General features: G+C 32.9%; 1 protein-coding gene across 1 annotated transcript in view; it reads left to right on the top strand.

Moving 5' to 3' along the window:
* The window catches only part of LOC143253652 (RYamide receptor-like), a 60,401-nt gene that overhangs the window by 14,591 nt on the left and 20,568 nt on the right, over positions 1-25,242 (top strand). The window contains exon 2 of the mRNA XM_076507851.1: positions 24,896-24,996. Coding sequence (XP_076363966.1) covers positions 24,896-24,996 — 101 coding nt within the window. The remainder of the gene's footprint in view (positions 1-24,895; positions 24,997-25,242) is intronic.

Raw genomic sequence — 25,242 nt, 5'->3', positions numbered from 1 at the left:
TAAAATAAAAAATAAAATAAATAAAGTAAAATAAAATAAAAAATAAAATTAATAAAGTAAAATAAAGAAATAAAAAGGACCAGATTTAAAGTTGTGCTATGATTTCAGCCATTTTGCATTTACTCTAAAAGTATTAATCACTCCATTCCAACTAAGTAATGGAAAGAGGAAGAGGTCTAGTGAACTTGACCCTCTGGGTATACAAATGTATATACCCAAACACCCAGAGAGAGAGAGAGAGAGAGAGACCACCTGGCCATGGAGGACTTTATTTTTGTGTTATTAACCTGTTTTATATCAATTTCTAACATTAGTATATGCTTTAATGTCCATTAACTTTTTTGGAATTGTATTAAATAAACTTTCGCCCTATTTACCTACTGATTTGGGTTGTTCAACTGCGGTGTCACATGAAATTCTTAGTGGAAAATATTCCTGAGAAGTAAAGCATTCTATGTAAAAATTGGAAGTTGTCTCCTCCACTTCCTTTCAAAGATACCATCACCCTTTATTTAACAATGGGAATGACCAACATCCTGAGATTTGAGAAGAACAGCATTTCTTTGTGACTTAGATGTTATATTTTCTAAATCTGTTTCAAAACTGAGATACGCATTTGGTGTCATTATAAGTCTTTCTAGTAAAATCGTCACGAAATATAACTGCTTAACTTCAGTTGTCTTAATATTGCTCTTAGGATCAGAGAATGATAACACTCAGAAAGTTTGTTTGGTTTGTTTTTGAATTTCACACAAAGCTGCATGAGGACTATCTGCACTAGCCGTCCCTAATTTAGCAGTGTAAGACTAGAGGGAAGGCAGCTAGTCATCACCACCCACCGTCAACTCTTGGGCTACTCTTTTACCAATGAATAGTGTGATTGACCGTCACATTATAACGCCTCCACGGCTGAAAGGGCGAGCATGTTTGGTGCGACCGGGATTCGAACCCGTGACCCTCGGATTACAAGTCGAACGCCTTAACCCACCTGACCACACTCAGAAAGAAAAGAATGTTTTGTAGGTGTTATGGTTCAACTAACTTTGTAAGTAAGACAAAATGGGGTTAACAAAATCAAAAGTAGAGAAAAATATGTAACACAAAAATAGCAGATAATAAAAACACAGCTTGATCTGGAAGTTCGCCCACAACTACACGAGGACTATCTACGCCAAAAACACAGACACTGCGAAATGTATAAAAACGTGAGAAATACAAAAACAAACACCGAATTATCAAAGAATCTTAACTTTACAAAACTACCAGTTTTTCAAATACGAAAATTCAGCAATATAATACATTTATTATACAAAACACAGAACAGCACCGCCAACAACATCACCATCAACAACAGCACCACTAAACAACATCACCACTACCAACAACAGGAAAAAAACAAATAAAATAAAAATCACACTACGTATTCAAATGTAACAAATGACGATTTCGCGAAGAATAAATGCAAAATCATAAACATAACTAAAATTGCATGATTCGAAAACTCAAAATGTGTTCAGACAACAAACATGCTACTAAATTTCCACTTGCCATAAAATACACAAAAAGGTAAACAAGATTAGAAAGATAAACATATAGGGACAGAGACTCGCTAGCAAATATGTCTGTCAGTCCCACAAAGGGATTGCTTTATCCCTTGAAGTAACAAGATTAGAAATATAAACGTAAAGGGACACAGACTCATTACATACAACAAAAAATAATGGTTTATTACAATTTAACATATTTCATGAAACTAAAAATACAGAAACGAGAAATACATAATCGCAAATGAAGAATTAAAATTAGGAAAAGAAAGGAGAATATTTAAAAAACAATATTTGTTTTAGAACAAGGAAACCAAAACCAAAACACTTCTATGTGTAACTGTATTTAGTATAATTCCAAATATAAGCAAAATTTACGCTACTTTGACATTGATAACACCAAACGGTAGGTTTGATTGTCTGTGTTCTGCTCATCAGCGGCATCGAAACCCAATTTTTACTGTGGTAAACATGTTAACTTATTTTTGGAGGCCCGGCATGGCCAAGTGAGTTCAGCCGTTCGAGTTGTACCAGCGAGGGACGCTACGCAAGGTTTAACTGCACATAACTATATTTAAGGTGACAGATAAGACGGTCCTGGCATGGCCTGGTGGTTAGGGCACTCGACTCGTAATCCAACCGTTGCGGTTTCGAATCTTCATCCTCCAACCCTTTTATTTTATTTTTTATTTTATTTTATTTATTTTTTTTTAAATAAGTCTAAAACGTAGGTGACCTATTTTATTTAGCACTATTTTATTATTATTATTTTAAATTTGATTTTGTCTTAAAGATCTGATATACAAGTTTAACGGGGAGAGGTGTTTCGGTCTCTCTTCATCATATATGCAATATCTGTTTGGTTCGCATAGCAACTAATTTTTTCGCCAATTTTTATCAAAATATTTTATTGTACTATGTAGAAGTCTATCTGGTATTGTTTGTGTATTTGAGTAATTATGAACTTTGAGGAAGTGGTTTTAGGTATTCTGTATGCTGATGTAATTAGTGTATTCTGTAATGTTTGGAGTTTGGTTTGTAATTGTTTTTCGCTTACATTAATCCATGCAGGAGCTGCATAGTTTATTACAGGTCTAATGTATGTCTTGTATATTTTAATGATGTTTTCAGGTGTTGTTCAGTAGTTTTTACCAGTTAGACTCCTTACATAGTTTATTATTTGCCAAATTTTAGTTTTTATGTTATTTACATGTTTTATCCATGTAAGTTTAGAATCATATGTTAACCCTAAGAATTTTGCAGATGTAGCAGTTTGGAGAAGCTTTCCGTTCATGTAGACCTGAGGTTGAACTTTTTGATGTTTCGTAGATTTTGAAAATATTACTAATTGTGTTTTCGTTGTGTTTATTTTAATTCTATATTTTTCACAATATTCACATAATCTGTTTAGTTGTGGTTGCAAGTTAGTGGCTGCTATTTCTGGTGTAGGGGCACTTTTCCAAATTGCTACATCATCAGCGAACTGTGACGCGTATTCATGGTTTGGGTCTTTGAGTGGTATATTATTTACATACATGATGAAGAGAATAGGACTAACCACTCCTCCTTGAGGAACGCCAGCTTCAGGAGTGAAAAATTCCGAGAAAGTTCCCTCTACGTTTATTCTACATTTTCTATTTTCCAAAAAGTTAAATAACCAGCGAATAATTCCACGCGGTAGTCCCATTTCATACATACGGAACCAGAGACCATTGTGCCATACAGTGTCGAAGGCTTTCTCGATATTGAGGAAGCAGGCGACAGTGCATTTTTTTTATTAAAGCTGTTTATTATTGTTTCAGTTAATCTAATTAAATGATCTGTTGTTTGCCTATATTTCTAAATCCGTTTTGTTCTTCTGGTAATTTTGAATTAATCTACGAAAATGTGGAGAGTCTATTGCTTATTATTCTTTCAAGAATTTTGCCAACACAGCTGGTCAGGCTGATCGGTCGATAACTGTTTGGTTTATTGGCTGGTTTTCCTTCTTTATGGAACATTAAAATATTAGCTTGCTTCCAAGAAACTGGGATGTATCCAGAGTATAGAGATAAATTAAATATGGCTAATAGGTGGTCAAATAATTTTGGAGTACATTTTTTGAGAAGAATTGTTTGTATTCCGTCATTTCCCAGTGCTTTGTTTTTTGAATTTTTGATTGCTTGTTCAAGTTCATTTAGTTTGATTTTTTTGGTGAATAGGTGTATTGTAGTCAAGTGTATTGTAGTCAAATGTATTATTTGTGTTGCTGTTTGTAATGTTGACTGGAAAATGTGGTTTATATAATTCTATGTTATTTGTTACGTGGTTGTTTACTTTATTGTAGTAATAGTTGTTCATGTCCGAGCCATTGTGTGTTTTAAATGTGATTTGTAATTGATGTTTGAAGGCTTCTGCTTTTTTTTTTTTTTTTTGGTTTGTGCTAAGGTATTGTTATATTCCAGTGTTGGGTATTTTCTTGTTGTGGGTTCATTTGTGAATCTTTTTAAGTGTAGCCAGAACTTACTAGGGTCGGTTTGTTCGTTTAGTTGGGAGCAGAAGTTGTCCCATTTGGCCAGGTGGTTGGGGCACTCGAATATTAATCTGAAGGTCACGGGTTCAAATCCCCGTCAAGCTAAACATGTTTCGTTCTTTCAGCCATGGAAACATTATAATGTTACTGTCAATCCCACTCTTCGTTGGTAAAAGAGTAGCCCAAACGTTAGATGGTGATGACTAGCTATCTTCCTCTAGTCTTACATTGACAAATTAGGGACGGCTAGCGCAGATAACTCTCGTGTAGCTTTGTGTGAAATTAAAAAATAAATAAACATATTTCTGATTCTCAAGACCAACTTTCTATATTAAGAATACATGAACAGTGTGTACGTGTACTTTAATCTTCTTTATATGTTAAACAAAGGGGAAGGAAACATACAGTATGCCTGCATACCATATTATTTATTGTGTTTTGAGGCTGTTGGTTTTATGTTTTTCCTTACGATATGTTATTTTATGTTATTTATTGCAATTTATTTTTCAATCTTTTGTTCAATTTATGATCAGTGTTGTTATTCTGCAAAAACGGCTCGTTTGAGTTGAGAAAATATCTCGACATCACTGAGTGTTGTTATTCTGTTAGGGACTTCTCAGTTTAAAGTCTTGTTTTTTATATGAATATTTCTAGAGCCGTGTTTTTTTTCAGGTCTCTTCTATAGATTTTCTATTATCGTGCTATTTTTCCAGCATTTCATATGTTGTTTCTTGAGGGTTTTTTCCCCTTCTTTCTTCATTTTTAATATGGTTGGTTTTTTTATCTTTTGTATTTCGTATAGATTTAAGATGATTACATTCTTTAAATTAATTATTTTGTTTTTTGTAGAATGTCCTTATCGATTTCAAATTTTTTTGAATTAGTCTGTTTTTAGTTTAGTACAAAGATACATATTGAGCTGGCCCCGCATTGTCAGGTGGGTCAAGGCGTTCGACTCATAATCCGAGGGTCGCGGGGTCGAATCCCGGTCGCTCCAAACATGCTCGCCCTTTCAGTCGTGGGTGTGTTATAATTTGACGATCAATCCCACTATCCATTGGGAAAAGTGTAGCCCAAGAGTTGGCGGGGGGTGGTTATGACTAGCTGCCTTCCCTCTAGTCTTACACTGCTAAATTAGGGACGTCCAGCTCCGATCTCCATTGTGTTGCTTTGCGCGAAATTTAAATATAAAAAAGAAAACGTTTTTTCGCGTGTCAGTGGATCTATAATGAATCTTAAGCATTAGTTGTATCAAACAACTTCGTTTAAAAACTTTAATTGTTCAACTGAAAGAAATTGGATTGAAATCCAACGTCCATTGTGATGTTTGAACACATATAATGATCTAAACACAGAATACTATTAAGTACATGTTTCAGATTTAAGGTTTGCTCTACTAAGTGTTTTCTACGATAGCTGTCCCTAATTTAGCAGTGTAAGACCAGAGGTAAGATAACTAGTCATCACCACCCACCACCAACTCTTAAGATACTTTTTTACCAACGGAAAGTAGGCTTGACCGTCACATTATTACGCCCCCACAGTTGAAAGGGCGAGCATGTTTGGTGTGACGGGGATTCGAACCCGCGACGGTTGGATTACGAGTCGAGTGCCTTAACCACCTGGTCATGCCGGGCCCCTTCTTGTCTATCAACTTAAATGTGGTTATGCGCAGTTAGCCATTGCGTAGTGTCTCCTGCTGGTACAGCGGAAAGTCTACGGATTTACAACGCTATAATCAAGGGTTCGAATACCCTAGATGGACACAGCGGGTAGCCCGATGTCGTTTTACTAAAAGAAATTACACGCTCTCACACACACATACCCTTGCGTAGCTTTGCGCAAATTTGTTTGTGTTAGAGCAAAATTACATTAACATACCTGTTTTGTCCAGAGCGGAGAATCGAACCCCGGATTTTTAGCGTTGCAAGTATATAGACTTGCAGCTGTCCCACCGGGAGACTTTGAGCGAAGTTCTGAAATGAACATTTAAAAAATCTGATGTGGCTATGAAACGTGTTTCTCCTTAACGCCTAAATGTGTGCTAATACAATGACCACATTTCAAAAGGTACTTTTTCTGTAGTTTTCGAAACTTATTTGTGTTTCTCTTAGTTATTGAATTTCTACTTTTTTCAGAAGAGATTTTTCAAACAATCTCTTAAAACTACGTGATCTAGATATAAAGGACTATATTACACATCTAAACTTTACTGTTTGAAACAACTTCTTACCACTTTCTAAAACAGAACTGCATTCCATGTTAGAAAGCTAGAATATTAAACCGAACACAAATAATGTTGAAAGGAAAAAAAAGTACTTTTTTAGAGTTCAAAGTTACAGCGACCAGCTGACTAGTATCATATAGTACATAAAGTCATTAGAATTCTAAAAGTAAAGATTATACATGCTCCAAACATATGGAAAGCTATATCATTTTATTTTTTTCTGGACACTTAAAAACAAAATAACAATAAACTTAAGTTAAAAACTTGAATTTATTTTGCTATAATTTCGCTACTGCAGATTCTTCAAAACAAAACTATAATATGCTCTTCAAGAAACTACCACAGTAACAGAAATGTTGAGTCACGTATTTCAATGTTGAGCGACACATTTCAGTGTTGAATCATGCATGTGAGCGTTGGGCGACATATTTTAGTTTTGAGTGACATATTTCAGTGTCGAGTGATATATTTCACTGTTGAGTCACATATTTCTACCTGACATTTTCTCGACATTCAAGTTCGACGCACTGTTGTCTACAGTTGAACTTACAGTGTGTGTTATTCTGCAGTTAGGATGTAATGTGTCATATAACGTAATAACTGAATGTTAAGTACAAATCTAATTTAAATCACATTTATAATTCAAAAAAATTTTATATTCATACTAAAAACTGTTATATCGATACAACATTGTAGTTACTTCCATGTACTTGAATTAGCTATATGTTTCAGTTTGTGTGTTTTTGTGTTTTTCGTATAGCAAAGCCACAAAGGGCTATCTGCTCAGCCCACCGAGGGGAATTGAACCCCTGATTTTAGCGTTGTAAATCCGGAGACATACCGCTGTACTAGCGGGGGGCGTGTTTTAGTGTATTAAATGTTTTCCAATACTTTGTATATCCACAAATGCTTTTGCCGTTTTTAAGATATTATTACGACTTTAGCTTTAAGAAGTAGTTACTGTCGTTGATATTTCAATATTACATTTCATGAAATTGAAATTAAGTCTAATACTACGAAAAACACTACTATTTTCAAACTGACGATGACCCTTTCCTTTATATAACACCAGTAAATTTCACCCATATTTACTACCTAATTATATCATAATATTTATGTCTTTAATAACCTCTTACACAACCAGATCATAACAATATGTTAAGATTATGAATTTCCGTGACTGGACTTTTCCCTATTTAATGATACTGAAAAACAAAAGAATATAAAGTTAGCTTGGGGTAAAAGAACACCCAGAAATTCTTGATGCAGAGAAACTCACTTGAAATAAAAATGTATCTCAGAACGGCTAATATGGGTATTAACACTTTTACTATTAAAGCACAGAAAACAACTTCTCGACCTTTCTAGGTCATCTTCAGGTTAACAAAGAACCTTGAAAGGTCGAAAAGTTGTTCTTAACAAGTGTTAATACCCATAACACCCAGAAAGTGATTTGCAAGAAGATACTTCAATTTGATAAGCAAGGCGTGATCTCTCGTAACCTGAAAAAACCCACAAAGGTCAATGACAAAAGCCATACATGTACCTCAGGCAACAGTACACAACATTAGAAGGATCGCCATGTTGCAAAACATCATTAGTCACGTGAACTTAAGTTGCTTCCACGACATATCCGTCTGATTGTCACATATTTGAAGCACGTGAAGAATGAAGTCTATATTCATACTATTCCACACAAACACACAGAAATCAACTCGACAAACACAGTATTTCTGTTCAATAGGAAAGTTCAACGGTTGCTGGAGAAACTATCTTATGAGCCACTCTGTATTATAAAACATTAACTACTTCTAAACGACTTTAGCTTTATGAAAACGAGTATGAAATTACCTGTATATTCACCCAGTCTATTCTTATTGGCCTTTAGGCATGTTGGTCAATTTCACAATTTTCAAAGTATTTTTCACGAAACTTGAATCAACCTATTTAGAACAAATTACGTAAATAAAGTCTCTAAATGAGTGTCTTTCAAATGGCACTACGCGACTTTCAAATTCAAGCGAAAAACGAGAAGGCACGAAGTTCTTTTGTGTTCAGTTAACACATGTGACCGTAGTTTATCTCTCTACAACACTGCACAACAAAGGTTTCGCTTCTTGAACACTGTTAGGTGTTCCTTATAGATATTTGGCTGTTTATCACGAAAATAACATCCAAATTTGCCCATCACGTACCGTTTCATCGAAATCTTCAGTTTCACCAGGACATTGCTACAATGGAAAAACGATATTAGGGCAACTGAAATCCGTCAATGCTTGTTAACTACTGTTGGACACTGCAACATGATGCACCGGACATTGAATACAAACGAAAATCAGGAGCAAACCTCTTTTAATTATGTTGAATTTAATAGCGTATTAGAAACATAAACGCAATTGAATATGTTATTGCCAGTAAACAGTTAACTGTCTATTTCTCGGAGTTCCTACGTGATGAAGCAAAACCAAAACTATATTTGTGCATACCAACCAGGTACCTGTCACAATCAGCAAAAACTTTTCAGAAAAAAAATTGTTGTACAGTGCAATTTGCATTTGTAACCGTGAAGGTCGATGTGTAAATATAGTAGAAGTAATTAGTGATGTCGAGAAACCCACTTGTTGAGAAATTTAAAATGCAAAAACGGCTCGTTTGGGTTGAGAAAATATTTCACATAGAAGAGCGAACAACGTTTCGACCTTCTTCGGTCATCGTCAGGTTCACCGTGAACCACCGTTTTGCATTTTAAGTAGAAGTACTTATAAAAACACTGAATAAATTGGATATCAAATGTAAAAAAAAAAAAAAAGGTTATGACATTCTATCCCCACTCCAGTGACACACCAACATGTATACGGACTTAAAAGGCTACAATATGGGCTTCGATATCGGTGGTAGGCAGAGCACAGATAACTCTATGTAACTTTGTGCTTACAAACAAACAAACAGATTAGGCCCGACATGGCCAGGTGGGTTAAGGCATTCGACTCGTAATTTCAGGATCGGGGTTTGAATCCCAGTCGCACCAAACATTCTCGCCCTTTCACCCGTGGGAGCGTTATAATGTGACTGTCAATCTCACTATTCGTTGGTAAAAGAGTAGCTCAACAGTTGGCGGTGGGTGGTAATGACTAGCTGCCTTCCCTCTAGTCTTACACTGCTAAATTAGGGACAGCTAGCGCAGATAGCCCTCGTGTAGATTTGTGCGAAATTCAAAAAACAAACAAACAGATTACATATTCTATACTGCACAAAAAATAAACCGAACCAAATTACAGTCCCATGCCGATAACTTACGCTGTGATTGGTTGTGATTCAACCAGTCAGCAAATGTCACACTAGTTTAATACATATAATAAAACAGGTAGCCGTATTATTCTCAACACTCATGTAGCCAATGTACACATTTCTCCAATATTAGAAGTGTCACATGTGTAGAAATCAGTTTGGAGCTGGTGAAGCCTGTTTATTGCTTCAAATTGAAACAATATTTTACTTTTCTGTAGGATGTACAGGAAACTAGTATTCCGTGATAACGAGAAAACCCACTTGTAGAGAAAATTATATACGTAAAAACGGCTGTTATGGATAAAGAAAACTTTATGTAGAGGAGCGAACAACGTTTCGACCTTCCTCTGAACCTGAAGATGAACGAAGAAGGTCGAAACGTTGTTCACTCCTCTACAAAGAGCTTTCTATACCCATACCAGCCGTTTCTACATATGTAAGGAAACTAATATTGTTTATTATAGAAACAATCGAGGTCCAAACGAGTAAAAAGTAATTTTAAATAAAGCAGGGTATAATGTTAAGGTCATACAAGTAGAGACGTTGCTATTGGCCTAGTTGTAAGTTCGGTTGTGAATGTTATCTCTTGAACAGTAAGGCACAGATTAGCACGAAGTAGCAATAAATATGTATCTTCGTTACTCAAACTACTAGATGTGAGAGACAGATAATCGAAGTAGAAGGCTGAAATAAATATCATAATGAAATGAGCAAACTTTGAAGAGGGCACTCTTTATATATAAATCCATGTGTGGCAACAGTCAGTAAAAGATTGATGGTATAAAGGTGAGTGGTATGACAGTCAACAGAGATGTCATTAAAACACGTTGGGATTACTAATACAGGTGTAGGTGCATATGAGCCAGTGGTGTTGGAGTTCAACAATATGTGATGACACCCAGGTTGCTGACACCTCAAATAGATGCTTATCCATCATGATACTATTTCAGGAATGAAACCTGTTGATCAGAATCTTTTATAGTGAGACAGGAATCACGCAGAACTTGTGGTGAAACAGTACCTGGAGTGAAAAAAACCCAAAACGATGAACATTTATAATCACGACACAAGGTCTCTTTGTGAACATTATTAAGGTTGTATTGGTTTATTTGGACACTGAGAAGGTGAGTCTTCAATCAAACAACTTTGATGAATTGTGCAAAAGAACATTTGGAACAATATTCACGCCGATAAAACCTCGTGTACTGCAATGTTTAAATATTAGTCCACTGTACAAATTGTGCACATATCTCTAATATTTATTTTAATAATCTGTCGTATAAATGGTAAATTGATGATTTAATTGTAAATATCTATCAATTTTTATTCAAGAATATTTCCTTTGTATTTGTTGTAAATCAAAATTGTTATTTACTAAAATTATCATGAATCCGTTATGGATCGTCCAGTGTTTTTATAATTTCGACTTTTTATGAACAAAAACGTTTTGAGATCAAAGATTGCTACGTTGAGAAAAGAGTAAGCAGCGTGTTAGAAGCATGAATGTAGAATGTTTAAACTCCAACAGTTTTTGGTTCAGCAGGACATTTTGGTTGAAAAAAACTTAGCATCAAGTATACCTTCTTTTAACAAAATGCACACTGCAGTTGTTAGCCACAGTTTCAACTGAAACGGGAAATGTTAACATCTTCCATGTTCATAGTTCTAAAGCAGTTCAGTAGGAAGAGACAGAGTGGAGCTTGTCTTTTAGTTTAATTAACATAATACATGCCGCAGTTGTTATTACGAAACAAATAGTTTTACTAAACGAAAGAGACGAAAACTATTAACAAAAAAGTACAAAAAACTAAAATATGGTTTCCACAAAAACACAGAGGTAAAGTTGGAAATATTTCGTATCCATTTCAGATAACTTTAGCTAATTGATATTTAATAACATAGATAATTATATAAATCAAATAATTACCTGGACATACAAAAAACAATACTATTATATTGTATAGATGAAGTAGTTACCTGGACATACAACAAACAGTACTATTATATTGTATAGATGAAGTAGTTACCTGGACATGTAACAAACAGTACTATTATATTATATAGATGAAGTAGTTACCTGGACATATAACAAACAGTACTATTATATTGTATAGATGAAGTAGTTACCTGGACATGTAACAAACAGTACTATTATATTGTATAGATGAAGTAGTTACCTGGACATGTAACAAACAGTACTATTATATTATATAGATGAAGTAGTTACCTGGACATATAACAAACAGTACTATTATATTGTATAGATGAAGTAGTTACCCGGACATACAACAAACAGTACCATTATATTATATAGATGAAGTAGTTACCTGGACATACAACAAACAGTACTATTATGTTGTATAGATGAAATAGTTACCTGGACATACAACAAACAGTATTATTATATTGTATTAATGAAGTAGTTACCTGGACATACAACAAACAGTACTATTATATTGTATAGATGAAGTAGTTACCTGGACATGTAACAAACAGTACTATTATATTATATAGATGAAGTAGTTACCAACAAACAGTACTATTATATTGTGATGAAGTAGTTACCCGGACATACAACAAACAGTATGAAGTAGTTACCTGGACATACAACACAACTATTATGTTGTATAGATGAAATAGTTACCTGGTACAACAAACAGCACTATTATATTGTATAGATGAAGTAGTTATCTGGACATACAACAAACAGTATTATTATATTGTATAGATGAAGTAGTTACCTGGACATACAACAAACAGTACTATTATATTGTATAAATGAAGTAGTTACCTGGACGTACAACAAACAGTACTATTATATTGTATAGATGAGGTAGTTACCTGGACATACAAGTCTGGGTAAGGCATATGTAGCGTATTTGACAAAGTTTTAAAATATAATTTTTTGCTTTCACTTTCAGATTTTATAACACGGAAGAAAATATGATTCAAACAAAGTGTTCATAATACGAGTAAACAATTATTAAGGTCTAAAGATCTTATAACACGGGTGAATTAAATATTGGAAAAATCTTTAAGATTTTAAAGCGGTAGGGACGTAGGTTTACACGTACCCACAAACACATTCAACATAACAATAAAATATAAGAATTTTGAAAATGATTAAATATTGTTAACCTACACGTGTCTAAAGCGAAAATCAAAACTATAGTTCTCATAATAAAACTATCAAGACAAACACATTTATCATTTTTTTAATGATTAATAGTTCAAAATAATAACTTAGGACTTTTATAAATTTTATTTAATTTTTATTATAGTAGTTTTTTATAAAGCTAGAATGAAGACGGGAAGCCATTTATTTGACGACTGTCAATTTATAAAGAACAACTATTATTTATACAACATGCAGAATTAATTAGAGTGTGGTGAGTTCACCCGAGAGTTCTTTAAGTCTGCAACTTTTGATGTACAAAGTGAACAAAAACAATGAAAGTTAGGAACACACGTGTAGCTTTTTTTTTTACCATTGGATAGTGTGGTACTTATTTTGCATTTACAGTGAATGTGAAATTATCTGATATTATAAGCTTCATAAATGCCATGTGTTAACTTTTCAAAAAGGTTCATTAAATTCTAAGATAAATATTGCTGTCCTATTTCCAAAAAGGCACTTGTCATATTAGTACCTAGTGGTGTTAATTCGACTTAATTTAGTGTAGATAGTATTAATTAATTTATTTTTGAGTTAATATTTCATGACTGTTATTATTTTTTTCATAATAAGAGAGTTATGTTTTATATGTTGAGGGTACTGAGATATCTAGAACGCCTCAGTTAGTCGTACAAATAATAGAAAGTAGATGAAACACAGAGCGGGAACAGAGCAAATCCAAGGAAGGATAAGTTACGTGAGTAAAAAGTTATTATACAACTAAAATTAACTGTCGTAGGAATAAATAACCTAACGGTTGATATTTCAATGTGAGATTAACACTTTTCTGGCATTTTAGGAAAATAATTTGTCTCGTTAAAGGGTGTTCTAAAGTAATTAAATCTACCTGTGTGGACTTTGGCAAAAAGTAAACGATTATTTGGAAGTAGACCTATATACGAAAAGCAGACGTTTATTACAAGCCTAAATACCAAAAAAAATGGACGAGCATTGAAAATTCAGAATACAACTGTGGTAACTAACGTGGGAAAAATGGCGCTAACTTTCTAAAACAACGTGATTTACGTTCATACAATTGTCATTTTTTCGCGTTCCACTTCTACTAGGAAACATTAGTCATGACCCGAAGTTTTCTCTTCTGTTTTTCATTCACCTAAGAATTATAATAAATATATAGAAAACGAGTAACGTGTTTCCTTTTGGAGTTAAAGATTTTTGTGATTTAATATACGGAAAATGACTTTTTCATGTATTTTAAATTCAGTCAAATTTTTATGAAGTCTAAATCTGTAAATATGATACATCAGTATAATTATTAATGAAACAAGAATTTATAGAACATTTTAAATTAAAATGAAACTCTGGGTGTCATGGCCTAGGCAGTTTCTATGTTTAGGATTGTTACAAAACACAATACTAACGTACTCTTTGGTTTGCTAAATTTTGTGTTACTAGTACTTACATGTTTTGGGCCTTCTTTAGATTGTTATAAATCTTGAGAAAAGATAGCAGTAATATTTCTATAATAGTTTTCACTTTGTATTGTTGCCTAAATCCTTTGATATTCAAATACAAGTTACTATATTATCGTATTTTCAATAAATGTTTATTGAATAGATTAATATGAACTTCAGAATCAGGCTTAGCGCCAAGTGTTTTGTTTCCAAAAAAAGGACACAAGCATTAATATCAAATAATAAAGTCACGAGTAATTCTAAAACAGTTACAGGTTTTCTAGTATGAACAATTACCTAATTGTAATCAGTTTAACTTTGAAAAGCAATGCCTAGGAAAACAAAAACTTTTTAACTTAAAAACTTGCAGTTTTGAATTTCTTTTTTTACCTTTATGTCTTGAGACAAGAAAAATAGTAAAATTTGAAACATAAAACTAGATTATCCAAGATGGTAAAACTTGAAACATGAAAATCCTTATCCTTTTAATGTTGGAATCGAAAGAAATAATTATTTTAAGAACATGACTGGTTTGAAACGCTTATAATCACTACGCAGCTGGAAGTCAAATGAACTTTATTTTAACCAAACGACATTTTGTGGAGGAATGATTTATAGCGTAATAAACATCAAATTGTCAAAATATGTGTAAAATAATAAAATTTAATTTTAAAGTAGTTTTAAACACTTTGATAAGTAAATACGTCAAATTTGTCAGTGAAACAAAATAAGAAAAATTTGTAAATTTTAAAACTATGTATTACTTTGATTTTAGGTCCAGAAACATATACTTTTCTACATAAATGTACATTCACAACTTGATTCATAACCGCAGCAAAATTCATTGTTAAAAATGAGAGAATTTAACCGTTACAAAACATGCGAATATTACTTTATAGTTATTTTTAAAAATTAAATATGCTAATTAATAATTTCGTCCCATATGTGATAATAGTTAATGAGGTTGAATATCTGTATAACGTATTGACGTTAGGCCTATATAATCAGAAAATTAGATATTGGAATTTAATAATATTATTTTCCAGTTTTTAATTTTTTAATTAAGTTTCTGTTTTTATTATGAAATGTTTAACTAGAGGTTAAGTATACAATTATTTTAATACACTCTCTTACTAGATAAATGTAATAAAAATACCTTAGATTTGGAAAAAAAAAAATGTGCCACTTTAAAAGGATTGAGTGTGTGACTCAAGTGAATTAAATCAAACTTAGCTATCAGTTTGGTCGCTAAAAGAATTTTACAGTAAATATTAATTCATTAGTTAGCGCCAGGCTGCGTTTTTTGTTCTACTTAGGGCATAGTTGTAGGTAAAACAAAGAAAACGGCTTAGCATACTTTTACAATATACAAATTTTACTCATTTTGTTTCACTGACAAAATTGACATCATTACTACCCAAAGTGTTGAACGGTTTAAGATTAATTTTCATTATTTTAGACATATTTCATGCAATCTTATGAACCATTCTCCTACCCAATGATATTTTACCGCACCTTTTTCACGCCTAAGGTGTTTTTGATTAGATATCATGACACACCAATACATTCAAACAGTGTAGAAAAGTGACACTCGAGAAAAGCTAAGACTATGGAATAGAATTTTACTTTACAGAACAAATCATATTATTTAAAACACAAGTGGTGGTAGTTTTTTTTTTCCTTTTAAGACTGTTGATAAATTCCTTTATAGTAACACCATGGAAACTACATTAACAGGTTCTTCTCATCACCTGCGTGCACTGGCGTACGCAAAAATTTTCGTCAGATTTGAGGGGTTTATGTTGCATAACTTTATACATATTAAATATATTTACGCCAAATTTAGACTGGTAATTGTAGGTTAAAAAGATATATTAGCGTACCAAATTTTGAAAAAAATCTCCGAAAGTTAAGTGTCTTTTTTATGAAATAAAGTTTCCATACTTTCAGTGCGAAGAAAAAAGGAAAATGGGAAGAACCTCAGTTAAAATTAAAGATTTTTATATTTGAAGTTTTTATTAATGAGTTGCTTTGAAATTTGGTATGTGAAGTCAGAGTTAAGCATTACACAACCACTGAAAATATGTCCGAGATATAGAAGGTGAAAAATTACTAAACTATTTCTCCTGTTAGTAACATACAAGGTGTTTTGTAGTAGGTGGCCCGGCATGGTCAGGTGGTTAAAGCACTGGACTCGTAATCTGAGAGTCACGGATTCATGGGGGCTTTATATGTGCGGTCAATCCAACTATTCGTTGGTAAAAAAGTGGCCCAAGAGTTAGCCATGGGTGGTGATGAATAACTGCCTTATCTCTAGTCTTACACTGCTAAATTAGGAATGACTAGCGCAGTTAGCTCTATTGTAGCTTTGCGCGAAGATTAAAAAACAAACAAACAAAGCCTGTAGTAGGCTGTCTTGGCCGCACGACACACTACTGTGTGTCTTGATGTATAATTAATATTGAAAAGATGTGTTGAAAGCCAAAAAATTGTGGTCTTGTGTTTAGACAGTTAAAAATCAAAATTTTAAATAAATTGTGCACATACTGTTATGTTTATGAATATAATAAATTTTGCATGTTATCTGAATTTATATGCATTCATATATTCACTCTCTCAAGAAGTGTAATAAAAAAAAAACCAGCTCAAACTGAAACGTAGAATCACGTAGCGTTTAATGGATCATTACATTCATAAATTATATTTATTTATTTATTTAATAGTTCTAAAATCCTACGCTTGGAGACAAATGACATCTATGAAAACATTTTCTTTTTAATAATATCGGTTGTCTTTGTTATGGTCCAGAAAAATATCAGTTGTGGAACACTGGTTATTCTTATTGTGAACACAAAATATAAAAAGAATGAAAGTATTATATGACGTTAAATATCCCATTTAAAATTCGTGAATGAGGTACATTGGTTGCTGTTTGTTTACCGGGACTTGTTTAATTTTTGAATTACGCGCAAAGCTACACGAGGGCTATCCGTGCTAGACGTCCCTAATTTAGCAGTTTAACTCTTGGGTTACTTTTCTAACAACGAATAATGAAATTGACCGTTACATTATTACACTCCCACGGCCGAAAGGGTATGACCGGTATATGAACCCACGACCTTAAAATGAGGAGTAGAACGTCCTAACCCCTTCGCCATGCCGAGCCTTATCGAGACGTAACCATATTCAGCATTCAATAAACACGATTTTTAGTGTTAGAGATATTTCTTCTATTATCCACCATATTTAGCTTGATAGTAATTGTAACACATTATTGGATACTGCAGCAATATTTATTGTAACAAGTTTCTGTGAAGACGGTCAGTGATCTTTAAACAAAATATCTTGGCAAACTTTCCACAAAATGTTTGCCATCCTTACGTGACTACAAGGACTATTTTGAAATTGACCAAAAATATAAAATATTATTTTGAAAGTGCGCAGAAGACCCTGACAGATACGAAATAAGATGTTACAGTTGTTTGTTTATTGCCATATTTTTTATGAAAACGTCCTTTGATTCCAGGGAGTGGTTGGGAGCTAATGACAGCTCAGCTGATGAACCTTTTTCATCATTCTGGTCTAGTTGACAATATTCATTCCAACAGCCTTTGGACTAGATGTTGTCTTATGTAACTAAAGTCTTAACTTTGCAGGTGGAGTTGGTTCCAGTTAACTACTACTGTCGTAAATACTTTACTGAGTGGATGAGTTTCCTTACATGATTAACACTGAAATTTCTATTGTTGGTTATTTAGGCTGTACATCGTTTGTTATTTTCGCTATAGCTATATCGTTCCTTAGAAAAGCTGGTTACACAGGCCTTTATCCGTAAGTTTATCAGTAACGACACTGCACTCTTGGGTGATCGGAACTTTGCTGTGACCAAAAAAAAAAAAAATAGGTGCTAAGCATGTCGACATCTATGAAGACAAGTAAAATCATTTCGATAAAGTAGAGTTAACCCTTTCTATTTATTATCATTGTTGTTAAACATAGTATGATACATTGTTACATTTCGGAAAATTAGATAGAGACTAAATCAAGGTGTTATTCAGTCACGTTTCACGACTCATCCGAGTCGATAATTTCGTAGAAACCTTGCTCAATGAGGTTTACTCTCCTAATTCTAATATGTTTCAGTTAGGTCTAGTAATCTTGTTATGTTTGATCAGAAAGAAATCAGGATTTTTACTTTATATTTGTGACCAACCACAGTTCGGGGACCACAATGTAACTTTACATCTATTTTACTATGACAATAATTTGTTTAGCTTCTCTTCGTTTCATGTATTGCTGTAAACACTTTTTAGCTTCTTTTTTTCTTTGCTACGAATTTTAATTTTCGTTACTGTTAATCTAATTCTCCGTATCAACTCAACGCCACAGCAGAAAAACACCCCCTCACTGCCTCCCCATGCTTCATTGTAGGTGCTATGCATTGAGGTAAGTATCTTTCACCTTTCTTCCGCCGAATGAACAACTTGCTCTTGGAACCAAATATTTCAAACTTGGACTCATCTGTCCATAACACCCTTTACCAATCATCAACAGTACAGTTCTTGTACTTTTTAAAACAAATTTCAGTCTCTTGGCAGTATTTGAAGATTGAAGCAAAGATTTTTTAACTGGTCATTACCAAATTTTTCATTCTTGCTAAGTCTTCTTGATTTAACTAGGTAATCCCACTGAGATATAATTTTACTAACAGAGGATTCTGATCTAACTAGGTGGTTCCTCTGAGATGTAATTTTACTAACAGAGGTTTCTGATCTAACTAGGTGGTCCTTCTGAGATGTAATTTTACTAACAGAGGTTTCTGATCTAACTAGGTGGTCCGTCTGAGATGTAATTTTACTAACAGAGGTTTTTGATTTAACTAGGTAATCCCTTTGAGATGTAATTTTACTAACAGAGGTTTTTGATCTAGTAGGTAATCCCTCTGAGATGTAATTTTACTAACAGAGGTTTTTGATTTAACTAGGTAATCCCTTTGAGATGTAATTTTACTAACAGAGGTTTTTGATCTAGTAGGTAATCCCTCTGAGATGTAGTTTTACTAGTGGCGGTAACAATTTTATATGACTCTATTAAGTAAACCGCTCGTTGTGATGTTTCAATATACGAGTTTCCATCTTTCCGTCTAATTCATTCCTTTACTGTAAGACTTACTTATGCTGTTTACAGTTTCCGTCTTTCCATCTAGTACATTCATCTACTATAGGGCTTATGTGTGCCGTTTACCTAGTTGAATGTAAAGTTGAAGTTAAAACTGTGCACTTTATGGTAGGATTTAAATGGAAACTGAAATCTACTAATGCTCTGAAGCCTTGGCGAATGGAGTATAACTTTGGTAAAGATTTACAATAATTGTTTATTTTAACTTATTATTGATGTGTTTTTGATTTTAGTTTACATCTACATAAAAATATATGTGAACCACCTAAAAGAAATACAAAAATCGTCATTTTAAAAATAAACTGTGGGGACATTTATTGTCTGTTTAATATTTTCTGCTTGTGAAAGGCATATTCCGTTTTTTTTTCTAGGTCAATTTAAAATATTAAATTACAATTAACCAGATGTACATCAGTTTCTCTTTGAAAATTCCTTCCCTTTTGGTAAGTAAAAAAGTCGTAAAATTCACTTTTAAAGAGTAAACAGTAAGTCGCATAATAAAAATAATTTAGTATGCAGAAAATTACGAAAATAATGCCATTAACACATCTGATACAACTCGATATATTCCATAAGAGATTAGTATAAATGCTTTCCCTTTAAAGATGCATGTTAATGATCTATCAAATAAAGTGACAATCCTGTACAGTTCCTTTTTTGTCCTAAAAAGTTCACAAATCACAATGGTAAACAGCGGAGAAGAACTTGAGGTGAACAATGAAAGAAGAGTAGATACATATTTTATTGTGATAAGATTGTGACATTATTTTCCGTTGTTAATGGTTGTGAAATAACAAACAACATTTAAAGTGTGTTTGACGTTCTTCATAAGTTTTATGTTCAGAAGAAATAAACAACATCACATTATATTCCTGATAATATGTGACTTTCTCGTAAGTTTAAATTAATGTAAGCTCTCTTTATCCTTCCTAAGAAAGTAAGTGTATTTAAGGTGAAATAAAAAAATTCTAAACAGATTTATAGACTTTACCTGTCCAAACGATCGCGAAACTTAGGGATAACAAGTGATCAGGTACAAGAAAATCCATCATCATACTGCACATGTAGATAAAACGTATTGAGAAACTTATTTGTTTTATTTCTATTGAAAAAAAAATATTGTTTGTGTAGAATAATAGAAAATCGATTATCATCGGTATTCATTCTTTTACCTTTCTTTTTGGCCCCAAATCGGTGGAATCTCAGGAAACCGTGAATAATGTGAGTAATATCAAACTTACATTTTCTATCAGTTTTAACGCATGCATCAGGGCATGTTTACAACTGTTTTACAGAATTGTGTTCTTTTCGCATTTCCTCGGGTAATATAAAAATAATCTTTATAAGTAAGTGAAAGTAATCTTTATTTCGGCACTTTCAAGTCAATGTAAATATCTTATGTTAACAAGTTTCTATTAATTACCTGAAACCGACAGTCGTGTTACTTTTACGTTTTAAACACTGTTAGTAGTTTCGACGTTTTTCTTTGATTTTTTTTTATCTCGTAAATATACTGATGAAATTATTTTCTAGAAGTTTCAGAGATTGGTGTAAATTAAACAAAAATATATTTACCATAATTACAAAAGCTGTTTTATTTATATTTGAATAGTAATAAGTTTTACCTTGTTGAGTTTTGTCCATTAGCCCTAGAAACGCTGTAAATAAATATGTCTATTAATTTCAGGCAGATATTATAAAACATAGTAGTTTGACTGAAGTATAATACAATATTGATTCTATTAGGCTTGGTTATCAATTAGAGTTATAGAATTTATCATCATCCTTTAGACCGTAAGATAAAGGTATAACCACCATTTAAAACTAAAGAAAATCTATCTGTTTTTACTTTCCCTTGTTCTATTTAACAGACCATTTATTTACCCATAAACTTAGGAAAACAGAATATGTTTTACCATTTATGTAAAAGGATACCTTACACCTGCATAAGTTCAGGCATATATTTCCCGTTACTACTAAAAAGGGAGAAGTATATTCAATTACAATTAGAAACTGTAGTTTTTCCTGGCTTTGGGTATTAAATAAATACGTGAAGTAAAGGTAGTTATTTAAAAATGCGTTATAAAATATATGTATCTGTATTTAAAATAAAACTGATGTATTTTCAATGCTGGGATGAAGGAAAGTAATATGAGTTTCGGTTATTCAGTAGACAACTAACTGAAAAAAAAAATCATATTTAAATTCTACAGAACTATTACATATCACTACTTTTACTGATTTTATATACTACTTTTCTTTTCAATTATTTTATAAATGTTTCATTTATATGGTAAAAAGAACTTAATTCATTCCGACGCTAAAAACTAGAAATAAACTTCTACATTAAAATGACTTACTCGCGTGCCCAGCATGGCCAGGTGATTAAGGCACTCGACGCGTAATCTGAGGGTCGCGGGTTCGAATCGCGTCGCACCAAACATGCTCGCATTTTCAGCCGTGGGGGCGTTATAATGTCACGGTCAATTCCACTATTCGTTGGTAAAAGAGTAGCCCAAGAGTTGGCGGTGGGTGGTGATGACCAGCTGCCTTCCCTCTAGTCTTACACTGCTAAATTAGGGATGGCTAGCGCAGATAGCTCTCGAGTAGCTTTGTGCGAAATTTAAGAAAACAAACAAAACAGACTTACACGTTAGTGACTTTAATAAAACAAAGAAATATTTATATAAAAATTGCATTAAAAAGTGCGAACATATTGCTCAAAATTATCAAGTTTACATACATATTTTTGGCTATAAGAATCTAAAGGTATTAAATCCGCCATTCTGAATCAAATTTGAATTATGCCAATTTCTTCGGCCTATTTCAGAGTTACTGTAAGAGTTAAATTATAAAAAAAAGTGGTTCTTAAATGAGAATAAAGCCTACTTTAGCCCGATGACCAGGTCACTAGAATCGTAATCTGCCTGTGGAGGGTCCAAATCCTGTCGCTGAGTGTGCTTTTCTTTTCATTTCGTTGGAATGTTATAATTGTACGGTCAATCTCATTTTTCGTTGGTCAGTAGTAACCAGAGTTGGCGTTGGGCGGTTCTGACTATCTGCTTTCTCTCTAGTCTATCACTGCTAATTTATGGACGGCGAGCACAGATAACCCTCTAGTAGCTTTTACGTGAAATTCAACAAAACAATTAACAAAAAACATATGACGAGGTGTTGTTGATTATTTACTGCATCATTGTAGTGCATAGAACACCTAGCGGTAATAAAATAACTTAGAAATGATATTTACTTGACTTTATACATGGTTAACAAACAGTCGTATAGCTTTAACATTTAAAATGCTTTTTCACCGTTTCACTCCATACGTGCATCTCTGAAACTCCATTTTTCCACAAATTAAATTATTTTGTAAATATTTCAGACATTAGAGAAAATCATAAACAATAACACAATTTTCTACAAGAAGTTATAAAATTTAAAATAATAATATGTTGGCTGAATTCAAATGTTTTACCTTGCCGAGTAATATTTGTTGGAGCTAGAAATTCAAATACTGTAAATTAATGTTTCTGTGTACACCAGTTACCTCTTCGTTAAGGCGTAACTTAAAACAAAATTCTGAACACAACAGGTACAAAACTAGGCTTAAGAAGTGTTCGTGGATTTCTCAGTTAGGCTTCTTCTATTCTTACTGTCCAATGAGCAGTACAACTTTGCACAATTTGTGTTGTTGTTCTTTTTGTTGATAATATTTTATTTAAAAAAAATGTAAATCGTATTACTACAGCTAAAGAACTTACCTTTTTCTTAACTTCAGAATTTTTGCTTTTTATTCAATGAGTGAGAAATTGTATTGTACGCGACTCTAAGTTTTGAAATGTACACTGCTGAGGACCGTTTTGATTCAGCTAAGTTACAGTGTGGTAGAATGAATGTGTCAGGTGATAAAGTATCTAGGTTAATGGTTAATATACGGGGTTAAAATGTCTATTAAGGAATTACTATATAAGAGTTTTAAATGTTTATTAAGCCATGAAAACGTGCAAGCTTAAAATATTATGCGAAACTATTATAATACAAGTATTTTAAACGTCTAATAAACCATTACAACATAAAGACAAAGTAAACATTTGATGATTAGGTTTTAAACGCACATACATAAAATGACTTCTAAGATACACGTATATGATGTTTCTTTTAATTATTTCGTATAAATAGCTTCGTTTGTGAATCATTAAAATGACAAAGTTTTTAATATTCATGATTTCTTTTTACATTTAAGTAGAATGTTTGTAAATCGCGCAAACATCAGGATTTGGAATGTCTTTTTATTTCGGTTAAGCAGCTAAACCTGGCATCAATGAAATGGTTTTGAAATGTACACTGCTGAGGACCGTTTTGATTCAGCTAAGTTACAGTGTGGTAGAATGAATGTGTCAGGTGATAAAGTATCTAGGTTAATGGTTAAAATAGGTTAGATTCCTTTAAAATATTCATGTGTTTTTTAGCGCAAAACCATATTGAGCCAGTTGCTGTATCCAAACGAGGGAAGCGAACCACGGAATTTTGCGTTGTAACTCCATAAAGTTACCCCTGATTAACCCCTACTGAACATGTAATCATCAACAGGTTGAATATATATATGTTCGTTTTACAAACAATAACAACGTTGGTTATTTGAATATATATTTGTGATAGAAACAATAACACCGCTGGTTATTTGAATGTATGTTTGTGGTAAAATCAATAATAATGTTGGTTATTTAAATGCATGTTTGTGGTACAAACAATGATACCATTGGTTATTTGACGATATGTATGTAATACAAACAGTCATACCGTTGGCTATTTGAATTTTTGCCTAAACGTGTTTAATGTCAGTATTTAACGGAATACACATACCTATAATAGTACTGTCTGTTCTATGTCCATGTAACTGCTTCGCCTCATGTAGACAGACCTTCACCTAAGTTCGTATGGAGGTTCATTAAGTCTCCTGAGAGATACATACATATTTTCAGTTTTTGCGATTTTTAGGGTCGTTTTTGCTTTTTCGCGATTTTTTGCCATCACTTCACCCTTGTTGATAAACCTTCAACAAGTTTGACATGAAGTTTTTTCATAGATCCATGCGGAGAAAAACGCAAATTTGCAGTGCCACGTTTTGTGTTTTATATATAACGGAAGAAACATTTGATATCCTAAAATAACTTTCATTAATTACGAAATTACCTGACTAATATATTCAATTTTCTATATAAAGCAACATAAAATGCCGCCGGTTTAAGGAATAATTGATTTTATATACACACATTAGGTTTAGCTAAACTGAAATCATGCTCCACCTCTGGATTAATACCAACATTGTTACGTAAAATAAGATTAATAATTAAATTTCACTGCCGTACCTTTCGCTCATTGTTTTGGCTATCCTAGTTGTTTATTCACGTTTTCGTTCGATTGTAGTGTTGTGTAGTTTCTCAAGGTACAAACGTAGGTTATCAGTTTCTATTTATGTATTAATATAACTCTTATAAACGTGCTATGACAGATTATAAGTTCTCTGCATAAGTAATTTATTTTACATGTTTTTAGGTCATCAAGATGCTTTTTATTGTTGTTGCTCTATTCGCAATCTGCTGGCTTCCGTTCCAAACGTACAACCTCCTACAAGAGATATTCCCACAAATAAATAGGTAACAAATTTTTATCTGTTCGTTAAATTATTTAAATCCAAACTATCACACAGAGTTGCTCAAAGTGAAGCCTAATATTGTTCTTTTGAGTTAGAGTTTTCTAGTGTTATTGATAAGGATTATAATTCACAGAAGTCATTTTAACTCAGTGAGTATTTTCAATAGACTTCATACTTAACTTTACTATTTCGTACAGAGCGTAATGATTTAACCAGTAAAACCTTAGCACTTTCAGTAGATGTTTCT

This window comes from Tachypleus tridentatus, chromosome 6, assembly GCF_004210375.1.
Source record: "Tachypleus tridentatus isolate NWPU-2018 chromosome 6, ASM421037v1, whole genome shotgun sequence".
In the NCBI taxonomy this organism is placed as follows: domain Eukaryota; kingdom Metazoa; phylum Arthropoda; class Merostomata; order Xiphosura; family Limulidae; genus Tachypleus; species Tachypleus tridentatus.
The sequence above is the reverse complement of the archived record's forward strand: the minus strand, read 5'-3'. Positions and strand labels throughout refer to the sequence as shown.